General features: G+C 40.6%; 1 protein-coding gene across 1 annotated transcript in view; it reads left to right on the top strand.

Annotated features, from left to right (window-relative positions):
- The first annotated feature begins 7,371 nt into the window (after nt 1–7,371).
- The window catches only part of LOC108428260 (vasoactive intestinal polypeptide receptor 2-like), a 28,533-nt gene continuing 17,885 nt past the window's right edge, over nt 7,372–18,019 (top strand). Inside the window, exons 1-4 of the mRNA XM_037531244.1 lie at nt 7,372–7,464; nt 16,448–16,550; nt 16,931–17,044; nt 17,415–17,506. Of these exons, the coding sequence (XP_037387141.1) occupies nt 7,372–7,464; nt 16,448–16,550; nt 16,931–17,044; nt 17,415–17,506 (402 nt within the window). The remainder of the gene's footprint in view (nt 7,465–16,447; nt 16,551–16,930; nt 17,045–17,414; nt 17,507–18,019) is intronic.

Here is an 18,019-nt window from a genome sequence, read left to right as displayed (position 1 = left end):
GTGTGTGTGTGTGATGACCTAAATCTAGTCTATCATAGTCTATACTGAGCCACACTAATGATATGCACATACTTGGTAGGACAAATTGTTAGAACACCAATGCAAATTTACCCTTGTTTCACATTTTATGAATTTCCAGTGACACTTTATCTGATATCAACAGTGTCAAAGTGTGCTGATGTTCTCATTGCTTGGTTTCCTTTTTAGATTTTTGTGTCGCTCGGCTGAGACGCTTGAGGTAGTTTAATGTTCAGCCACTAGGTGGTACTGTTGTGCTACAGTTTTGTTCCAGAAGGGACGTTTGGTTGAGGTACATGTAAGAGAAAATTTCAGAAAAGCTGGTTTATCAAACTGCATTACAGGAGCAATATAAGTAACAACAATGGAATTTTCTAATGCAAGGATTTAAGGAGTGTGGAAAACATTGAGTTAGAAAATAGCATGGTGACATAAGGGAAAATAGCATGGTGACATAAGGAAGCGTTCTCAATATGAAATGTAGTCCATGTTTCCTCCTGATTTAGTAGTTGAAAGTGTAGTAAAATGGGTTACTATTAGATGCTGGAGAGATGAAAGCAAGAATAAGAGAGAGGACTACTATCAATATGAATTGCAGTCGTGCTTTGGATCGACTCCTAAATCACATTTAATCTAATTTGCTGGCTATACATTGAAAGAGTAGGGAAATGAATGAGTTCACATTGGAAAGAAAGAATGAATGAAAGAAAGAATAACAGTATGACAGTACAATTATGTTTTGGGTTATCAGTTGAATCTTTCTACCAGTTTTATTACAACATTTTACAGTGAAAATAGAGAAAGAACAGATTTTATGGGAAGATGAAGGGATGAACTGTATGAAGTCACTTAATGAAGCACACCTACAGACCTGGATGAAAGTCCGAGACCATCCTCCGTGTATTTAATTATCCAAAGCAGCAACTTAGTATGTTAAAGTTTTCCTGCATCGGAAAGTGATGTAATGTTATGAAAGTACAGAAATGTGAATTTCAATAAAAACTCAAGTTTTGGGAACCTGTTTTTTTTTTTTCTTTTTCTTTACCTGTCCCCCTCCTTCCTCCTTCTGCATGTGCATTGTCTTTATATCTAATCAGAAATTAAAAAAGAATACTTTATGGCTGTCTTCAGTTAAACTTAAGAAGGGTGGTCTCTGACATTTGCACAGTACACGGTACAACCCCACTGCATATGTATAAAATTAGTCTGTAGTCCTTCTGTTACCCACCACCTTCTACATTATTCATCACTGGTCAGCATAAACAGAAAGGTTACAGTCTCTAATTGTACACCAGCACTGTGGACCAACAATGTGTGCATAAAAAGGTGGCCAGCAGAGGTAGCATCACTAGAAAACACACAGTTATAGAGGTCAGAGGTTCACAGTTCTGTCCACAGGAATCCCTAGTCTGTCCACATTTTTGCTCTTTGTCATATCTGTTCGTCACACTGAGCAAATGAGCTAAGTGATAGCCATTGTACAGTTTCTGATTACCTGACCCAGGCGCATTTGGAGATAAGATAAAATGTGAACTGTGTCTGGTTTCTAAGGACACAACTGTGAACCCCTAAAAGAATGTCATTAGAAACACAAACAATACACCTATATGTTTTTATAGTGAAGCTGGCCACTTTACTAGAAACCCTTGCCTTGTAGGTCCACATTTGCTGCTGTACAGTTACAAGCCCATATACATCCTTGTCTACAAGGACTGGACTAAGAAGCTTTGGTTCATTATGAGATAAATGCACAAGACAAAATGTAGTCAGGATGTCGATTAATTACAGCTATGACCAGTGTTGCATAAATCCTACATTCCTTTTTATTTCTTTAAAAATGTTAAGCCAGGGATTTCTGCAGAAACGTGACACAGCTTCGTGTATAAGCCAAAATCACTGACAACTCTGGCTACTTAGCCAGCCAGAAATATGAAAAATGTAAACCTGCATTGCTGGGTTTTCTCTCCACGATGCTGGTCATGTACTGAAGAAAGTAATACATGAAATTTACTTTCACTTCAGTTACTTTTGGCAATAACTGTGTTAGAGAAAAGACCAGGGTTAGTTAGCACAATGTTAACGTCTGGGTCAGTAGGCAAAACTCTCATAAAAATGTAACATAACAACTGAATGTTCATCAGTTTTGTGGATAATTTTTTTATTTTTCTGCATTAAAACAAAAAATGTCTCCCTGAGTAAGTACACTATATTTCCAAAAGTATCCACTCACCCACCCAAATCATTGAATTCAAGTGTTCCAATCACTTCCATGGCCACGGGTGTATAAATCCTAGTACCGAGGCATGCAGACGGCTTCTACAAACATTTGTAAAAAAACAGGTCACTCTCAGTAAATTCCAGCATGGTACTGTGATTGGATGCCACTTGTGCAGCAAGTACAGTCGTTAAATTTCCTCAATTACTAAATATTCCTCAGTCAACTGTCAGTGGTATTATAACAAAGTGGAAGTGATTGGGAATGACAGCAACTCAGCCGCGAAGTGGTAGGCCACGTCAAATGACAGAGGGGTCAGCAGATCCTGAGTCGCATAGTGCGCAGAGGTCGCCAACTTTCTGTAGAGTCAATCGCTACAGACCTCCAAACTTTATGTGGCCTTCAGATTAGCTCAAGAACAGTACAGAATGGGTTTCCAAGGCCGAGCAGCTGCATCCAAGCCTTACATCACCAAGTGCAGTGCAAAGCGTTGAATGCAGTGGTGTAAAGTGCTGCCACTGGTCTCTATAGAGCAGTGGAGATGTGTTCTCTGGAGTGATGAATCACGCTCCTCCGTCTGGCAATCCAAAGGATGACTCTGGGTTTGGCGGTTGCCAGGAGAAAGATACTTGTCTGAGTGCATTGTGCCAAGTGTAAAGTTTGGTGGAGTGGGGATTATGGTGTGGGGTTGTTTTTCAGGGTTTTCAGGTTGTTTTCCCTTAGCTCCAGTAAAAGGAACTCTTAATACTTCAGCAGACCAAGAGATTTTGGACAATTTCATGCTCCCAACATGTTCCAACATGACTGTGCACCAATGCACAAAGCAAGGTCTATAAAGACATGGATGAGCGAGTTTGGTGTGGAAGAACTTGACTGGCCTACAGTCCTGACCTCAACCTGATAGAACACATTTGGGATGAATTAGAGACTGCGAGCCAGGCCTTCTCGTCCAACATCAGTGTCTGACCTCACGAATGCGCTTCTAAAAGAATGGTCAAAAATTCCCGTAAACATACTCCTAAACCTTGTGGAAAGCCTTCCCAGAAGAGTTGATGCTGTTATAGTTTAAGGGTGGGCTGACATCATATTAAACCTTATGGATTAAGAATGGGACGTCACCCAAGTTCATATGCGTGTGAAGGCAGACGAGCGAATACTTTTGGCAATATAGTGTACATCATAGAAATGATTTTGAGAGATTTTGATTTTATTAGGTACACCTCCTTGTATCTACATTCATTATCAATTTTATCCATTATACACTGCTCAAAAAAAATAAAGGGAACACTTAAACAACAGAATATAACTCCAAGTAAATCAAACTTCTGTGAAATCAAACTGTCCAGCAACACTGATTGACAATCAATTTCACAGCTGTTGTGTAAATGGAATAGACAACAGGTGGAAATTATTGGCAATTAGCAAGACACACTCAATAAAGGAGTGGTTCTGCAGGTGGGGACCACAGACCACTTCTCAGTACCTTTTTGCTTTCTGGCTGATGTTTTGGTCACTTTTGAATGTTGGTGGTGCTTTCACACTCGTGGTAGCATGAGACGGACTCTACAACCCACACAAGTGGCTCAGGTAGTGCAGCTCATCCAGGATGGCACATCAATGCGAGCTGTGGCAAGAAGGTTTGCTGTGTCTGTCAGCGTAGTGTCCAGAGCCTGGAGGCGCAACCAGGAGACAGGCCAGTACACCAGGAGACGTGGAGGAGGCGCCAGTGGCGAATTTGCCAATCCTGGTGTTCTCTTGCAAATGCCAAGCGTCCTGCACGGTGTTGGGCTGTGAGCACAACCCCCAACTGCCTGGAGGCGCAACCAGGAGACAGGCCAGTACACCAGGAGACGTGGAGGAGGCCGTAGGAGAGCAACAACCCAGCAGCAGGACCGCTACCTCCGCCTTTGTGCAAGGAGGAACAGGAGGAGCACTGCCAGAGCCCTGCAAAATGACCCCCAGCAGGCCACAAATGTGCATGTGTCTGCATAAACGGTTAGAAACGGACTCCATGAGGATGGTATGAGGGCCCGACGTCCACAGTTGGGGGTTGTGCTCACAGCCCAACACCGTGCAGGACGCTTGGCATTTGCAAGAGAACACCAGGATTGGCAAATTCGCCACTGGCGCCCTGTTCTCTTCACAGATGAAAGCAGGTTCACACTGAGCACATGTGACAGACGTGACAGAGTCTGGAGACGCCGTGGAGAGCGATCTGCTGCCTGCAACATCCTTCAGCATGACCGGTTTGGCAGTGGGTCAGTAATGGTGTGGGGTGGCATTTCTTTGGAGGGCCGCACAGCCCTCCATGTGCTCGCCAGAGGTAGCCTGACTGCCATTAGGTACCGAGATGAGATCCTCAGACCCCTTGTGAGACCATATGCTGGTGCGGTTGGCCCTGGGTTCCTCCTAATGTAGAACAATGCTAGACCTCATGTGGCTGGAGTGTGTCAGCAGTTCCTGCAAGATGAAGGCATTGAAGCTATGGACTGGCCGGCCCATTCCCCAGACCTGAATCCGATCGAGCACATCTGGGACATCATGTCTCACTCCATCCACCAATGCCACGTTGCAGCACAGACTTTAGTCGAGGTCTGGGAGGAGACCCCTCAGGAGACCATCTGCCACCTCATCAGGAGCATGCCCAGGTGTTGTAGGGAGGTCATACAGGCACGTGGAGGCCACACACAATACTGAGCCTCATTTTGACTTGTTTTAAGGACATTACATCAAAGTTGGATCAGCCTGTAGTGTGTGTTTCCACTTTAATTTTGTGTGTGACTCCAAATCCAGGCCTGCATTGGTTAATAAATTTGATTTCCATTGATGATTTGTGTGATTTTGTTGTCAGCACATTCAACTTTGTACAGAACAAAGTATTCAATGAGAATATTTCTTTCATTCAGATCTAGGATGTGTTATTTGAGTGTTCCCTTTATTTTTTTGAGCAGTGTATATCACTGTTATCAGAAGAAAACCTCCAAAATGACAACTTTACAGGAGGAAGCAAAAAAAATAATTTTTTAAATGTAAGTCAATAGAACCAGACATTTTTAATTTGGGGCCATTTTCTTTGTTCATCATGAAATGTAAACATAGAGAGCAACCGGCATTTTTAAATTAAAATGGAAAAATGGAGATTCAAGGTTTTCTTATATGTATATTGTACTGCCTGGTTAGACCATTTAAGGACAGGTAGCCAATGAAAGGAACAGTCAAAGCAAAACAAGTTAACCTTGGCGCTGCTTCCCACTGCTGGAGACAGCTGTTGGCGAGTAAAGGGATGAAGTTTGCTGCTGCATTGCTGTTTGCAATGAATCTTCTAGACTGGTAAGGATGGGGAGGAGTGAAGAGAAAAGAGGAGGGATTGTGCATTTCCTTTTTTCATACTATAGGGGTGGACACCATAACTTTCTGGTGATATGTGTTTGGAGTTTGATGAATTCAACAGTTTGCATATTGCTTCTTTAATGTGACATAGATCTGAAGTTTTCAGACCAGTGTGGAAACACCTGATCTTTTCAAATCTGATCTGAGCCACTTTCATACTTTCATTTCAAAGCCTGGATAGCTTTGTTCACACAGCAGGTAAAAGTGTCCATATATATATATATATATATATATATATATATATATATATATATATATATATATATATATATATATATATATGACACGGGTGTATTGTCAGTGTGGCAGTGTAAGTCGCAAAAAACACTGAATCTGACATTTTCAGTTCCGATTTGGGACGGTTTCATCTGTGGTACTGAAATTCAACATGTTTCAGTCTAAACAGCCAAATCGGAATTCATTCGACTTTTACGTCACTTCAACTCAACATTGCTCATGCGCTGCCTCATAAACCATGCATTTAAGCTTTCTGTAGAAAGAAAACAGGAAGACTTATGCAAATGATTGTGTTCAAAGAGATTTTGGAAGAAATGTCTGAACACGGCAGCACGGAGAACGAGTCTGCAGCGTCAAAGAAAAGTTAAAAGTCTGAAAGCAAAATGTAAAGAATGAAAGGCCGCGAACCAAAATAAGTGTCCGTGACCGAATAGCGTGCTCGCGCGCATCCTGGGCGGATAGCCCAGCTTTCAGCCATCAGAACGTATTATTAGCTCATGTGACATTGGCAAAGACTGAAACTGAAACCACCCGGATTATTATTACTGTTACTGTTGACTCAGTTTTGATCGCTTACCTCTGGATGAGCGTGCCACGTGAAGCACTGTTCTTTTGCGCATGCGGGTCATTTTAGGAGCATGAATGGTTCAGACTAATGTTGGATATGCATAGCATGTAAAAGCCATTGTGCCCAACAAATAAATCAAACTGTGTACGGAAATCAGATTTGGACTACTTTTACCTGCTGTGAGATCACTGAGCGCATGTTAGGCAAAATAACGGATTTGTGCCAGGTAGTGTGAACGGGTGCCCAGGGGCCTCGTGAGCCCATTATCTGTCTCTCCCTACCGCGGTCAGGCTGCTGCTCTGTGCTGTGTCAGTGTGTTTACAGACGGTTGTCACCACAGCTGTGAATGTTTGCCCAGAACCAGAACCTTACATTACGCAGACACACACACGCACCCGCACCTCTGGTTCTCTCTTTAGAATCAGCGTGGGCTCTCCTCTCACGCTTCTAAAGAACCGTGACCTCATTGAAGAAAACTCGCTTTCGTTGTGACGTCTACATTACAGTAAGGCGTGCGTGTCTCTGTGTGAGTTTTGTCCTATGAACAGCGTCTGCCTAGAAATAATATATATATAAGATAATATATATAAGAAATAAGATAACTCGCTTTCAGAGTGCGCGGTGCTTTAAAAAGAAACATTTCTCCACGTCAACCCAAGCCGACAAGTTCGTTTTCCGCGGGATTTACAAAATCCTTTTGAAGACGCAGAGTCTCCAGAATGGACACGTCGCTGCGTGACTGACCTCGCGTCCTTAGCACTGAACACGTTCTCACACAGAGTGCACGTTGACTTTGACTGGAATAGTGTGTGTGTGTGTGTGTGTGTGTGTGTGTGTGTGTGTGTGTGGGTGTGTGTGTGTGTGTTAACACGACCGTTTCTCCGGTGGCGCGCGGCATGCTATGGGACAGCGCGCGCGCCGTCGCCTCTCTCTCCGAGTACCGATGTGTACATCAAGAATAACTCCCAAGAGAGCGGACGCCACCATGAAGCGCTTCTTGGCTGTGTTTTTGCTCCTGTCGACGTGGTTACAGGCGGTGAGTGAACTTGGCTTTGACGTTTTCTTTACTTACTTCGTCATAATACATTTGCATTATGCTGTAATATTTAGAAGCTACTTCTCCGCTCTGTGTCTGTGGCGTGTATGACGTGGGTGGTTCTGCGAGCCACGCGACGTGTAAGTTGATAATTAAAAGCGTTTTCATTCCTGTGCCTTTGTTGAGCGATTCTAGTCAATGCGTAATGAATTCAGTTAGTGCCGTTTTATTCTGGGTCAGTGAGCCTAACAAGCTCCACACATCCACAGCTCAGACGTTTGGCCCATTCTCAGCGTCAATAATGTTTCCAATTACTGCTCGGCACCCATGCCCGGACACACCAAAGCAGCGGACCGTGTTAATTGGACCACACGCTGATGGTCAGTTGATCAAAGATACACTCGTTAACGCGATGAACAGGATCAGCTTGCACACGGACTATTAAATGTGTTAAAGCAGATCTGGGGAATGTTTGGTTGTAGACAGCAGGGCAGTTTGTTGTTAAAAGCCTGTCACCATCACTCCAGAAGATCTACTTTCCTGCAGAGTTTAATTCCACCCTGCATTATAACTTGATGCCCGTCCCTTTTATCTGATGCCAGTGCATCTGATCCAGCCAACTCAGGGCTTCCGAAGAAGTGAATTAGCTGGAGCAGGTGTGGCAGATTGTGGTTACATCTAGACTAGAGGCAGGAAGGTCCAGGACCAGGGTTGGTGACCCTGCTAAAAGCAGTACATGCCTGTAAGGGAAGGTATAGATAGCTAGATACAGACAGACAATCAGACAGAGAGACAGATAGATAGATAGATAGATAGATAGATAGATAGATAGATAGATAGATAGATAGATAGATAGACAGATAGAAATTGTGCACACATCACTTAAACACATATTATAAGTTATGTTATTACTTTTAAGTGGCAGTGTTGTTGTTTAAAGATTCTGTGTCAGTGGTATATTGTCAATTATTCTTTATCGTGTTTCTCCTATCATTTATTAATTCACGTTCATTTTGGTACACAAAATAGTACAATTGGAGTAAATGGGAGCCACCCAAAGGATTTCAATTAGGCCCCCAAATGTTCAGAAATGGCTCAAGTAAAGCACATGTGTCAGGCTCTAGTCTTCACAGACCAAAACACTGCAGACTTTAGCAGACTGCCTCATTAAGGGGAATTGGCCTACTGATAGTAACCAATTTAAATGTTATAAGCTGTAATATCTGCATGCCTGACCTACTCACTGGCCACTTAGAATCACATACCATGTAGTTTTGAAACTAAACTGTATCTTGATGTGTTGCCGTGCACAATTTGGGTTAACTGTTACACCCGCCTTTCATCTGGGCAGTTTCTCACCAGACAGCTGCTCTTAACTGCATGGACCACTCTGAACCTAAAGCAGTAAATATTGTAATTACAACTTGTATTCGCATGAAATGTACACAAGGATGTTTTATTTAGGCATCTCAGTGGTGGTTTTATCTGGCTATGAAAACTAGGCTAGCTACCTTCAGAAAAATGAAAGCACTCAAAAATGTGGAGAAATGCAGATTAATTAATTAACATCCTACCATGCTCTGCAGCATATATAAAATGCTGAGCAGTCCCAGTTGACCTCAATGTTGAGTCAAGATGGCAAGAGGGAAAAATCTGTGTGCCTTTGAAACCCAATTTAAACCCACTTTTGAAAACCAGTTTAACCCGTGGACATGTCAATATCAGTGCTGTATTGAGACCACCTAAATAATATCAATGGTACTGTGCTCAGAAACTGAACAACAATGAATGGATTAGGGGGTTGCTGAAACATAGTGCATGATAACAGATAGTCTACAGTCTCTGATTGTACACCTATATAGCGGGCCTCATGGCCCGTGAGTGAAGTGCATGGTAGGCATTTCTAATAAAGTGTATGCTCTGTGTATGTATTGCATTTCATTACATTAGCAGCTTCTCCTGTCATTGCACTAGCAGGGTCTCAGTATGTGGTTTCAATACAGATGTGTCATCTTCTCTTTCTCGAATATGAAGAATGAAAAGAGAAAAGCAGTGTACGTGGAAGGAGCTGGCAGTTATTGACGATAAACAAATGTTATTTTTGGTATGCAGTGAAAGCAGACTTGCCAATAAAGAAAACACTGAATTGAACTGAACTGAGTAATGCAAATCAGTCATATAGGCTTATATGAGTCATATAGGGTTGCAGTTTTGCAAAGCAAAGCTACCTATGTTAACCTCTCCTTTCCAAATCTGCTTTGTAGGCATTATTTTAGCATTGATTAATGTAACATGTTGGGTAACAGTTGACAGTTAATTATGCATATGAGACTTTTGGCTTTAATTTGAGAGTAATTTGAGTTCTTGTCTTTCATGTATATTAAAAAAAGAAAAAGAAAGCTTATTTTAGCTACACATTGAGCAGTGAAATCCTATTGTTTTGAAGTAAATGTGTCCCAAAGTCTGAAAATCAGTGTGTAATAGGGGTGGGAGAAAACTCAATTCTTAGATGCACCACGATGCAGATGTAGACGATTCTGAATCGATTCACAAATGTCAAAAAATGATTTTTGAAAATATTTAATTTATAACATAATGTTGACGGAATGCTAAAGGCGGAACTTGGAAGTGTGAAAGTGCAGTGCCCGGACAGTCTGTGGTGGCAAATAACCAAAACACAACTGGATGAGCGAGAAATCCGACCAGTACCCTCTGCATTAAAAGCCAGGTTAGGTCAGGAGGCACAACACAAATGTTAAGACGAGCCATTTTGTCCTTTCAACAAAGTCAAACCATCTTGGGAGCCACAGCATTTAATGTCCAATATGTCTGAGTATGTGATCCTAGTATAGGCTAAAAATATAAACAAAACGCAGACTTACTTTGTTCTGCTTTAAGCTTTAGCTTTACCCCTAGAATTTACCAACAGATAAATTCTCCTCAAACATTGAATAGCTTCTTGTAAAATGTCTCTCAATATTCGACTGTTCTATGAGGCTTCTCATTCGCCAGTTTCTGGTGCCCAGGGTGCCAGAATGTAAATGTGGTACCATTTAAGGTGGAATGGGAGAATCGAAAGAGAAGCTGACATCTTCACAACTTTTTGGTGTTTGACAGTTTCTCATTGCAGATTTCACGTACCAGGAAACCAACTGCACTGATTATAAATGCAAATAAGTCCATTCGTCTCCAAATGTTCAAGCAAGCGATGTCAAAGCTTCCACTCAAATTGGAAGTGAATTACAAACTCTGTCACAACTTTTACTGACAAGGATTAGAGTCTGTTCTGTGTTGTTGAGAACCAGGTCACTCGCACTATGCTGCCCACTTTGGAGCCGAGATACAGCGTACGATCTCGAACAGATTTTACTGACACAGCAACACCTCTTTCTAAACAATGATTTATCGCAGATGAGTGGCAGCAGCATCTAATGTGCTCCAAACAAGAGCAGTGAATGAGAGCCTTCCAGTTCGCTTGCCAAACCACTTCCATTTGTTTTATTAATAAAAGATATTGGACATAAATTCTTTATGGATCATTATAAATACTTTGCTTTAAAACTACAAAGTTGTCACACAGTGAAAAAAAGAAATCCTGTATAGAAAAAAAGATGCATCAAGATTCATCGATAATCAATTTATAATCACATCACAGCCCTCTGAATCGTAATCGAGTCAAATCATGAGGTGCCTAGAGATTCCCACCCCTAGTGTGTAACGTTAAGTGTGTTAACTGACATTATTTCAACACATTTGCTGCAATTAATTAATTACTGCAATTACTAAAAAAGATTTTTGTGTTTTAATGAAAAATATTATGTCTCATGAATTAATATCATGTATAATTGTGATCAAAACTTCCCAGTCCATCTCAAGAGCAGCCTTCCCCTCACTGCAGGACATTTATCACACCAGGGTCATCAGAAGGGCCCAAAACATCATCAGGGACAGTACACACCCCCAGCACAGACTCCTCCTACCTTCAGGCACAGGTTACAGGAGTGTGAAGTCCAGGACAAAAAGACTGACCAACAGTTTCTATTCACAAGCCATCAGGCTGGTGAATACTTCACTTACTACCTCTTCCCCCCTCCTAATCTGAACTGATTTAACTTTGCACTCGATAACTGCACCTTACCTACTGCTGCCGTTAGAACAATACTATTTACATCTATTACCTGCACAGAACAATATTGTTTACTGTTTACACCAATTACTTCCACAGAACACTACTGTTTACTGTTTACATCTGTTACTTGATGTACTTTATGAACAGCTGCTCTACATATTTGCACATGCGCACGTGTAACTTTAATATCATTTCAACTTTGCACATATTGCACATTTTTACTTGTACATTCACTTTGTTACTAAGGTTTTTAGAGTTATTCTTATTTTCTTTTTTTATTCTCTTAAGATTATATTCGATGAATGGAGGAACAGCAAAGTAAGAATTTCATTGTACAGTGCAACTGCCTGTTCTGCTGTGCACATGACAATAAAACTCTTCAATCTTGAATCTAATGTATAAAATGCATGTATCATTTTATTAAACAAAAAGGTCTAAGTCAAAGTCAATTACAAAATCTGTGTTTTCAACTCTGAATCAGTTTGACAGAATAATCCATAGAGCGGTGAACTATTTTGTTTACTAAATAGCAGTAAAAATGCTTGAGTCAATGAATTAACTCAGTCCATTTCTCTTCTTCAAACCTGCATCAATATTTTCATATAAACAAACCAACATTAGCCTGAGTAATGCTGAAGACAGCTTTTTATCCCTAGCCGTAGACAGAGACATTTTGAACATCGCAGGGGACCAGACAAAAGAACAAAACACCCAGCGCTTCTCCACAGACGCTGATAAGTTTTTCAGTGGCTCAGAGGCCACCATTAACATAATTTTATGACTGAGGGGACTCAAGCCAATGCCCTTTGGTATACATTCAGCTGATGTAGTGATCTCCAACATGCAAACAGGTAAACAGGCACTCTGAAATAAGACCAGGGTCATGCACAAGTTCATACCAAAAGACAGAGTTTAGGAGAAACTAAAAGTCAGTACAAAAACATTTAACCTGTGGCAACACTTCACAAGGTGAGTTTTAAGTAGCTTACACTTACAGGAGACAACTGCCTGCAGTTGGGGACCCTGAAGACTAATAGGTGTTATCAGAGGGGAGCATAATGAAAACAGTATTGAAAGGTGCACAGGATTTGTGTTTTGCCATCACAGGCCTTGCTGGTTGTGACTGTGGGGTTGTTCACTGAATTGAACTGAGTAAAGTAATGAAGTAGGTATAGTTGCCACACCTGTGCTTCATTTATTATTCATTACCCTTTATTTATGAACAGTAGAGTTACTTCTGCTCATTGCCAGCCCTTTTGATGAGCAGGTTGAGGAACTCAGGGCCATCATATTGCAAGAATCCCCTGTCATTGGTGTGTTAGAGCTCTTTGTGTGGAGCCTGAAACCATTGAGTCACTGTAGTTATAAGACTTAAAAGTGCAACAGACTCTGCCTTTTTCATTTTCTCCCACTGTTAGAAAAAACAGTTCCCATTGTTGTAGAACCTCTCTCTATTGTGCAATTGCACTACAAACCAGGGACTGTGTGATTGCATGTATTGATCTCCCTTCCATGAATATGTGTAGCAAACTTATTCACACATTTGATGTTAGTCTCTCTCTCTCTGTCTGTCAGTCTATTTGAGTCTCTCTCTCTCTCTCTCTCTCTCTCTCTCTCTCTCTCTCTCTTTTCTGTGTGTAGAGAGATTCTGAGTACCTTGTTGTCAAATAAAATGCTTGTCATTCCTTTTTTGTTGTGTTTTTTTTTTTTTTGCTGCTCTTGATATTATGTGAACATAAATGATTACTGGAGCAACTGAAATGACTAGAAACAAAATATATTTACATCTAATTACATCTTTTGTTGATGGTAACACATGCTCTAACATGCTCTACAGAGAACAAACAAATATGGCATTTTCTGCCCATTTTAGTGCAGTTTTATTCATTTGCTCAATGTAATGTATTGGGAAAAAATATATATGAAATTTAAACTTTTGTAGAGGGCATGTATAATGTTTTAATTTTTTCCCAATGTGATTTTCACTTAGAAAATCAGCAAAACGTATTTTGACGAGTCACTCAAACTTCTGCATGCAACTGTAGCTATGACAATGACACTCTGCATCAATACAGTTCACATTCTTTTCACACAATGTTGTCTTGGCCAATGAAAGTTATTGATGTCTGTAGAGTCCTTTTCATGTCTTTAGATTTGTGTTTATTACTTTAGAAATGAATGGTAGTCTGTTTTAAATATATGCACATTCATAGACATTCTCTAAGAAAATGAAAGTGTAATATCAAATCTCAGGCAAATGAAAGGTAAGAAAATCCCTTTCATAATCTACCCAAATATAGGCCATTTATGAGCAGGGTATGAAATCATTGTCAGATTTTGATTTTAATAATAGTGATTATTGTGCCTTGCCCCAGCCTGAAGATCAAACAATTTCCATTTAGAGCAGCTTTTCATACTGTCACTATCAATGCAGCATCTAACCACTGTGCCCTGTGTGTTTATGATTAATTCAGACTGAGCTCTTTAATAATGTGTATGTATCTGTTTGTGTCATTCGAAGAGAATGTGTAAGTAATGTTTGTGTGTGTGTGTGTGTGTATGAGAGAGAGAGAGAGAGAGAGAGAGAGAAAGAGAGCGAGAGAGCAAGAGTACATTTTAATGTGCAATTAGTGTTCATTTTGCTAGATTTAACTTCAGATTAAAATTCAGCACATTTGTGTTAGTTGTAGCACATTTTATATTGTATCTTTCATTTTTTCCAGTATGTTAAACTCTTCAAATAGAAATTGAGCACTAAAATTAGCAGAAAATGCCACATTTAGGTGTGCTATCTGTAAAGGATTTGTTAACTAATTTTCACTTAAAAAATCAACAAAGCAGGTAATTGGACTCGGTGTGTTGAAACTCACATGCGACTGTACAATATGATTCATAAGATTCAAATGTGTACATTAACTACATTAATTTTTAAATAATAATAATATAATAATAGTCTTAAACGTATACTGCAGTGTTATACTGCAGGGTTATTAAACTGCTGTGACAAGAGAAAACTGTAAGGGAGTTATATTCACTCACATACTAGGCAGTAATACTGAACCTACAAAATATAAAATTGGATTTGTAATAGATTAGGGAGCTGTAGTCTCAAATATAAGCCATGTAGTCACATACTACTGTGTCTCAGTTCAGATATGTGTAACAAAAGAAAAAAAAACTAAATAAAACTTCAATTGTGCTGAAGTTGTATTCATTCACAGCCTATAGGACTTCACAGCACTGTGCAAACAAAAATAAATCACACAAAGTTGGACTTCATTAAAGACATGTAGTGTCGTATCACAGTGCTACAGCATTGTAAAAAGCATGTAAACGTGGCTACTCACTAGCCACGTTTACATGCAGCCTAATAAGCTGTTAATAATCCGAATAACAGCTCAATTGGAATAGAATTCGTCCATGTGAACACCTCAATCAGAACAGTCTAGTCCGATTGAGGCCATTTGGAACACAATTTCTATCCGATTGAACGAGGTGGGTAAACCTCTAAATAATCCATTGAATAGAAGAATTATAACCATTTAAACGCCTGAATCTGATTACACTCCAATCGGAACGTGTAAGTACGTGATGTTCGCTGTCACGGCAACGTTTACTCCAAGTGCTACTCCACGCATGCATGTCATTTTGCATCGGATTACTTGTAGCAAGCACGTAAATGAAGATTTTCCACCAGACAGTTGAATAGAGTGAGCAGATAAGCACCTCAGTCTGAATCTGTAATCCGATTGTATTCAATCAGATTGGCAAAAATCTCTGCATGTAAACACAAACACTTACTCCTCTACTCTTAATGAGAGATGCTGTGCACAGTCAAGTCTCAACATGAACTACAGATGACTTGCAGGACCAAATAGAACTTGCGTTACCAGCACTGTTTTTTTTAATCGCGTTAAATTGAGATTGCGTTAATGTGTTATTATATATATATATATATATATATATATATATATGCGCATTGGTGGTTCAGTGGTAGAATTCTCACCTGCCACATGGGAGACCCGGGTCCGTTTCCCAGCCAGTGCAACCGCATGGTGAATAGCCCTGTGACCAGAATGGTCACCGGTTCGATCCACTGAGCTGATAGTAAGGTATCTAACCCCCAACTGCTCCCTGGGTGCTGTGGATAGGGCTGCCCACTGCTCTGGGCAAGTGTGCTCACTGCCCCCTATTGTGTGTCCACTAGTGTGTATGTGGTGTTTCACTTTACAGTTGTGGGACTAATAAGGATCACTTAATTTATATATATATATATATATATATATATATATATATAAAGTGGATTTGCATTAATGCTAACAGCTAGTGTTTCTGAGGTGACTGTGCTGTGTTTGGCATAATGCTCCTGTTGCATGGATGCTTTAATAGAATGGATTTATTTTGAAATGTTTCTGTTTTTGTAGCTGTCGAGAATGTATAAAATGAACTGCTGTGCTGAGTATTTGCAGAAAAGAGTGTAAAAAGTTTTGAAAAGTGAACTTAGCGCTTGTTCCATGTATGAGAAGATAGCTCATCTGTTGCTGTGCTTTGTGTTAGACATCTGTTGGTCCTTCGTTAATAACCACAGCACACTGCCCACAGGACACTGTTGGCTGGATGCGTTTGTTTGGTGATACCCAGTGCTTAAAACTCATCCACTTATACCAGCGCAACACACACTAACATACCACCATCATGTCAGCGTGACCGCGTTGCACCCAAATAACAGTGATAATGATAAGTGCACTGACATGATAAAATGGCCAATCAGTGTAGAAAGAAGGATGTGTACTTAATTTAGTTACCTGTCAGGATATACTCTGTCTTTAATACATATCTTGATGTGTTGTATAGGTGTGTGGAAGACACCCAACCTGTAATTTTTACCAGGAGCTGCAGAGGGCAAAGGAGGAATGCCTGACACGGCTTAACCAGCAGCAAAGCACCGATTCCAGTGGTACCTCACACACACACACACACACACACACACACACACACTTGCCTTTAACACATAGAGACTTTCATTTCAGCTTTGTATTTACGTGTGTGTGTGTGTGTGTGTGTGTGTGTGTGTGTGTGTGTGTGTGTGTGTGTGTGTGTGTGTGTGTTTGCGTGCCTTATCTGGATTTAATTGTAAGAAGAGTGCCATCTTTTTTTTTTTTTGCCATCTTTTTCTCACTTCCCCCTTTCTACTCTCACTATTTCTTTCTCTTTCTCTCTCTTCATTTTCAGGGAAGAATGTGAAGCCATGTACTTTGTACTTTCTCAAAGGAAACTTATGAAAAAGCAATGATTTTGTGTGTGTGTGTGTGTGTGTGGGTGTGTGTATGTGTGTAGGTTCTGGCTGTAAGGGCTTCTGGGATAATATCTCCTGCTGGGATGGGGCTGAGGTTGGGCAATCTGTCACCATTCCTTGCCCTCCTGTGCTCAAAACACTCTTCAACCGCAATGGTACACACATGCACATACACATAGACTTCAGACATTGAGTCGTTCACCATTAGCATCCGAATGAGCTCTGGTTTTAAAGGGGCAATTTTTCAAGATTACTGCATTAGTTAAATCACTGGGATGCAAACAGTCAGTCTTTTTTCCCATTAACAAAAACAGCTTAGACATAGGGTTCCTTATTGGGGCATGACTACAAAAAGAAAATCAGTGTACACACAAACACATGCTCATACAGCTTACACTGGAGCACACAGAAATATGAATGTGAATGTGTTTAAGGTTCATGTAAGTAAGAATATAAGAAGGATTTAGGCATAAAAATAGCTCTCATGTTTTCGCTTCCCACTAACTCTTCACCCCGTCTCTGTAGGGAATATCAGTAAGAACTGCACGGTCGATGGTTGGTCTGATGTTTTCCCCAACATCACCAGCGTGTGTGGCTCTGAGACACCACAGGACAAGGTGCGTATATGTGTGTGCTACACAGTAAACCTGCATAAGTAGAACTCAAAATAATCAAGGCAAGTCAAGACACAGCTCAAAATATTGACATGCAGTTGACATTTAAAGTGTGCTTTGCCGCAAACACTCAACTGACAAGAGTATTGAATAAATATTGTTTTCAAAGAACACTTAAGAATAATTATAAGACTGCTCCATATGTAATAAGCAACTTATTACAAATAGACCAGAATCACCTATTTCTTGGGATTCTATTGTTATTTTGTATAGGGACAGTCGTGGGCTGGAGGTTAGGGAACCAGCCCTGTGGTCGCCGGTTCGATCCCCTCGTTGACATTCCATGACTGAAGTGCCCTTGAGCAAGGCACCTTATCCCCAATTGCTCCCTGGGTGCTGTGGATAGGGCTGCCCACTGCTCTGGGCAAGTGTGTTCACTGTCCCCTCATGTGTGTGTTCACTAGTGTGCATGTATGTGGGTGTTTCACTACATGGATGGGTTTAATGCAGAGGTCT

Source organism: Pygocentrus nattereri, chromosome 19, assembly GCF_015220715.1.
Source record: "Pygocentrus nattereri isolate fPygNat1 chromosome 19, fPygNat1.pri, whole genome shotgun sequence".
Classification (NCBI taxonomy): Eukaryota; Metazoa; Chordata; class Actinopteri; order Characiformes; family Serrasalmidae; genus Pygocentrus; species Pygocentrus nattereri.
The sequence above is the reverse complement of the archived record's forward strand: the minus strand, read 5'-3'. Positions and strand labels throughout refer to the sequence as shown.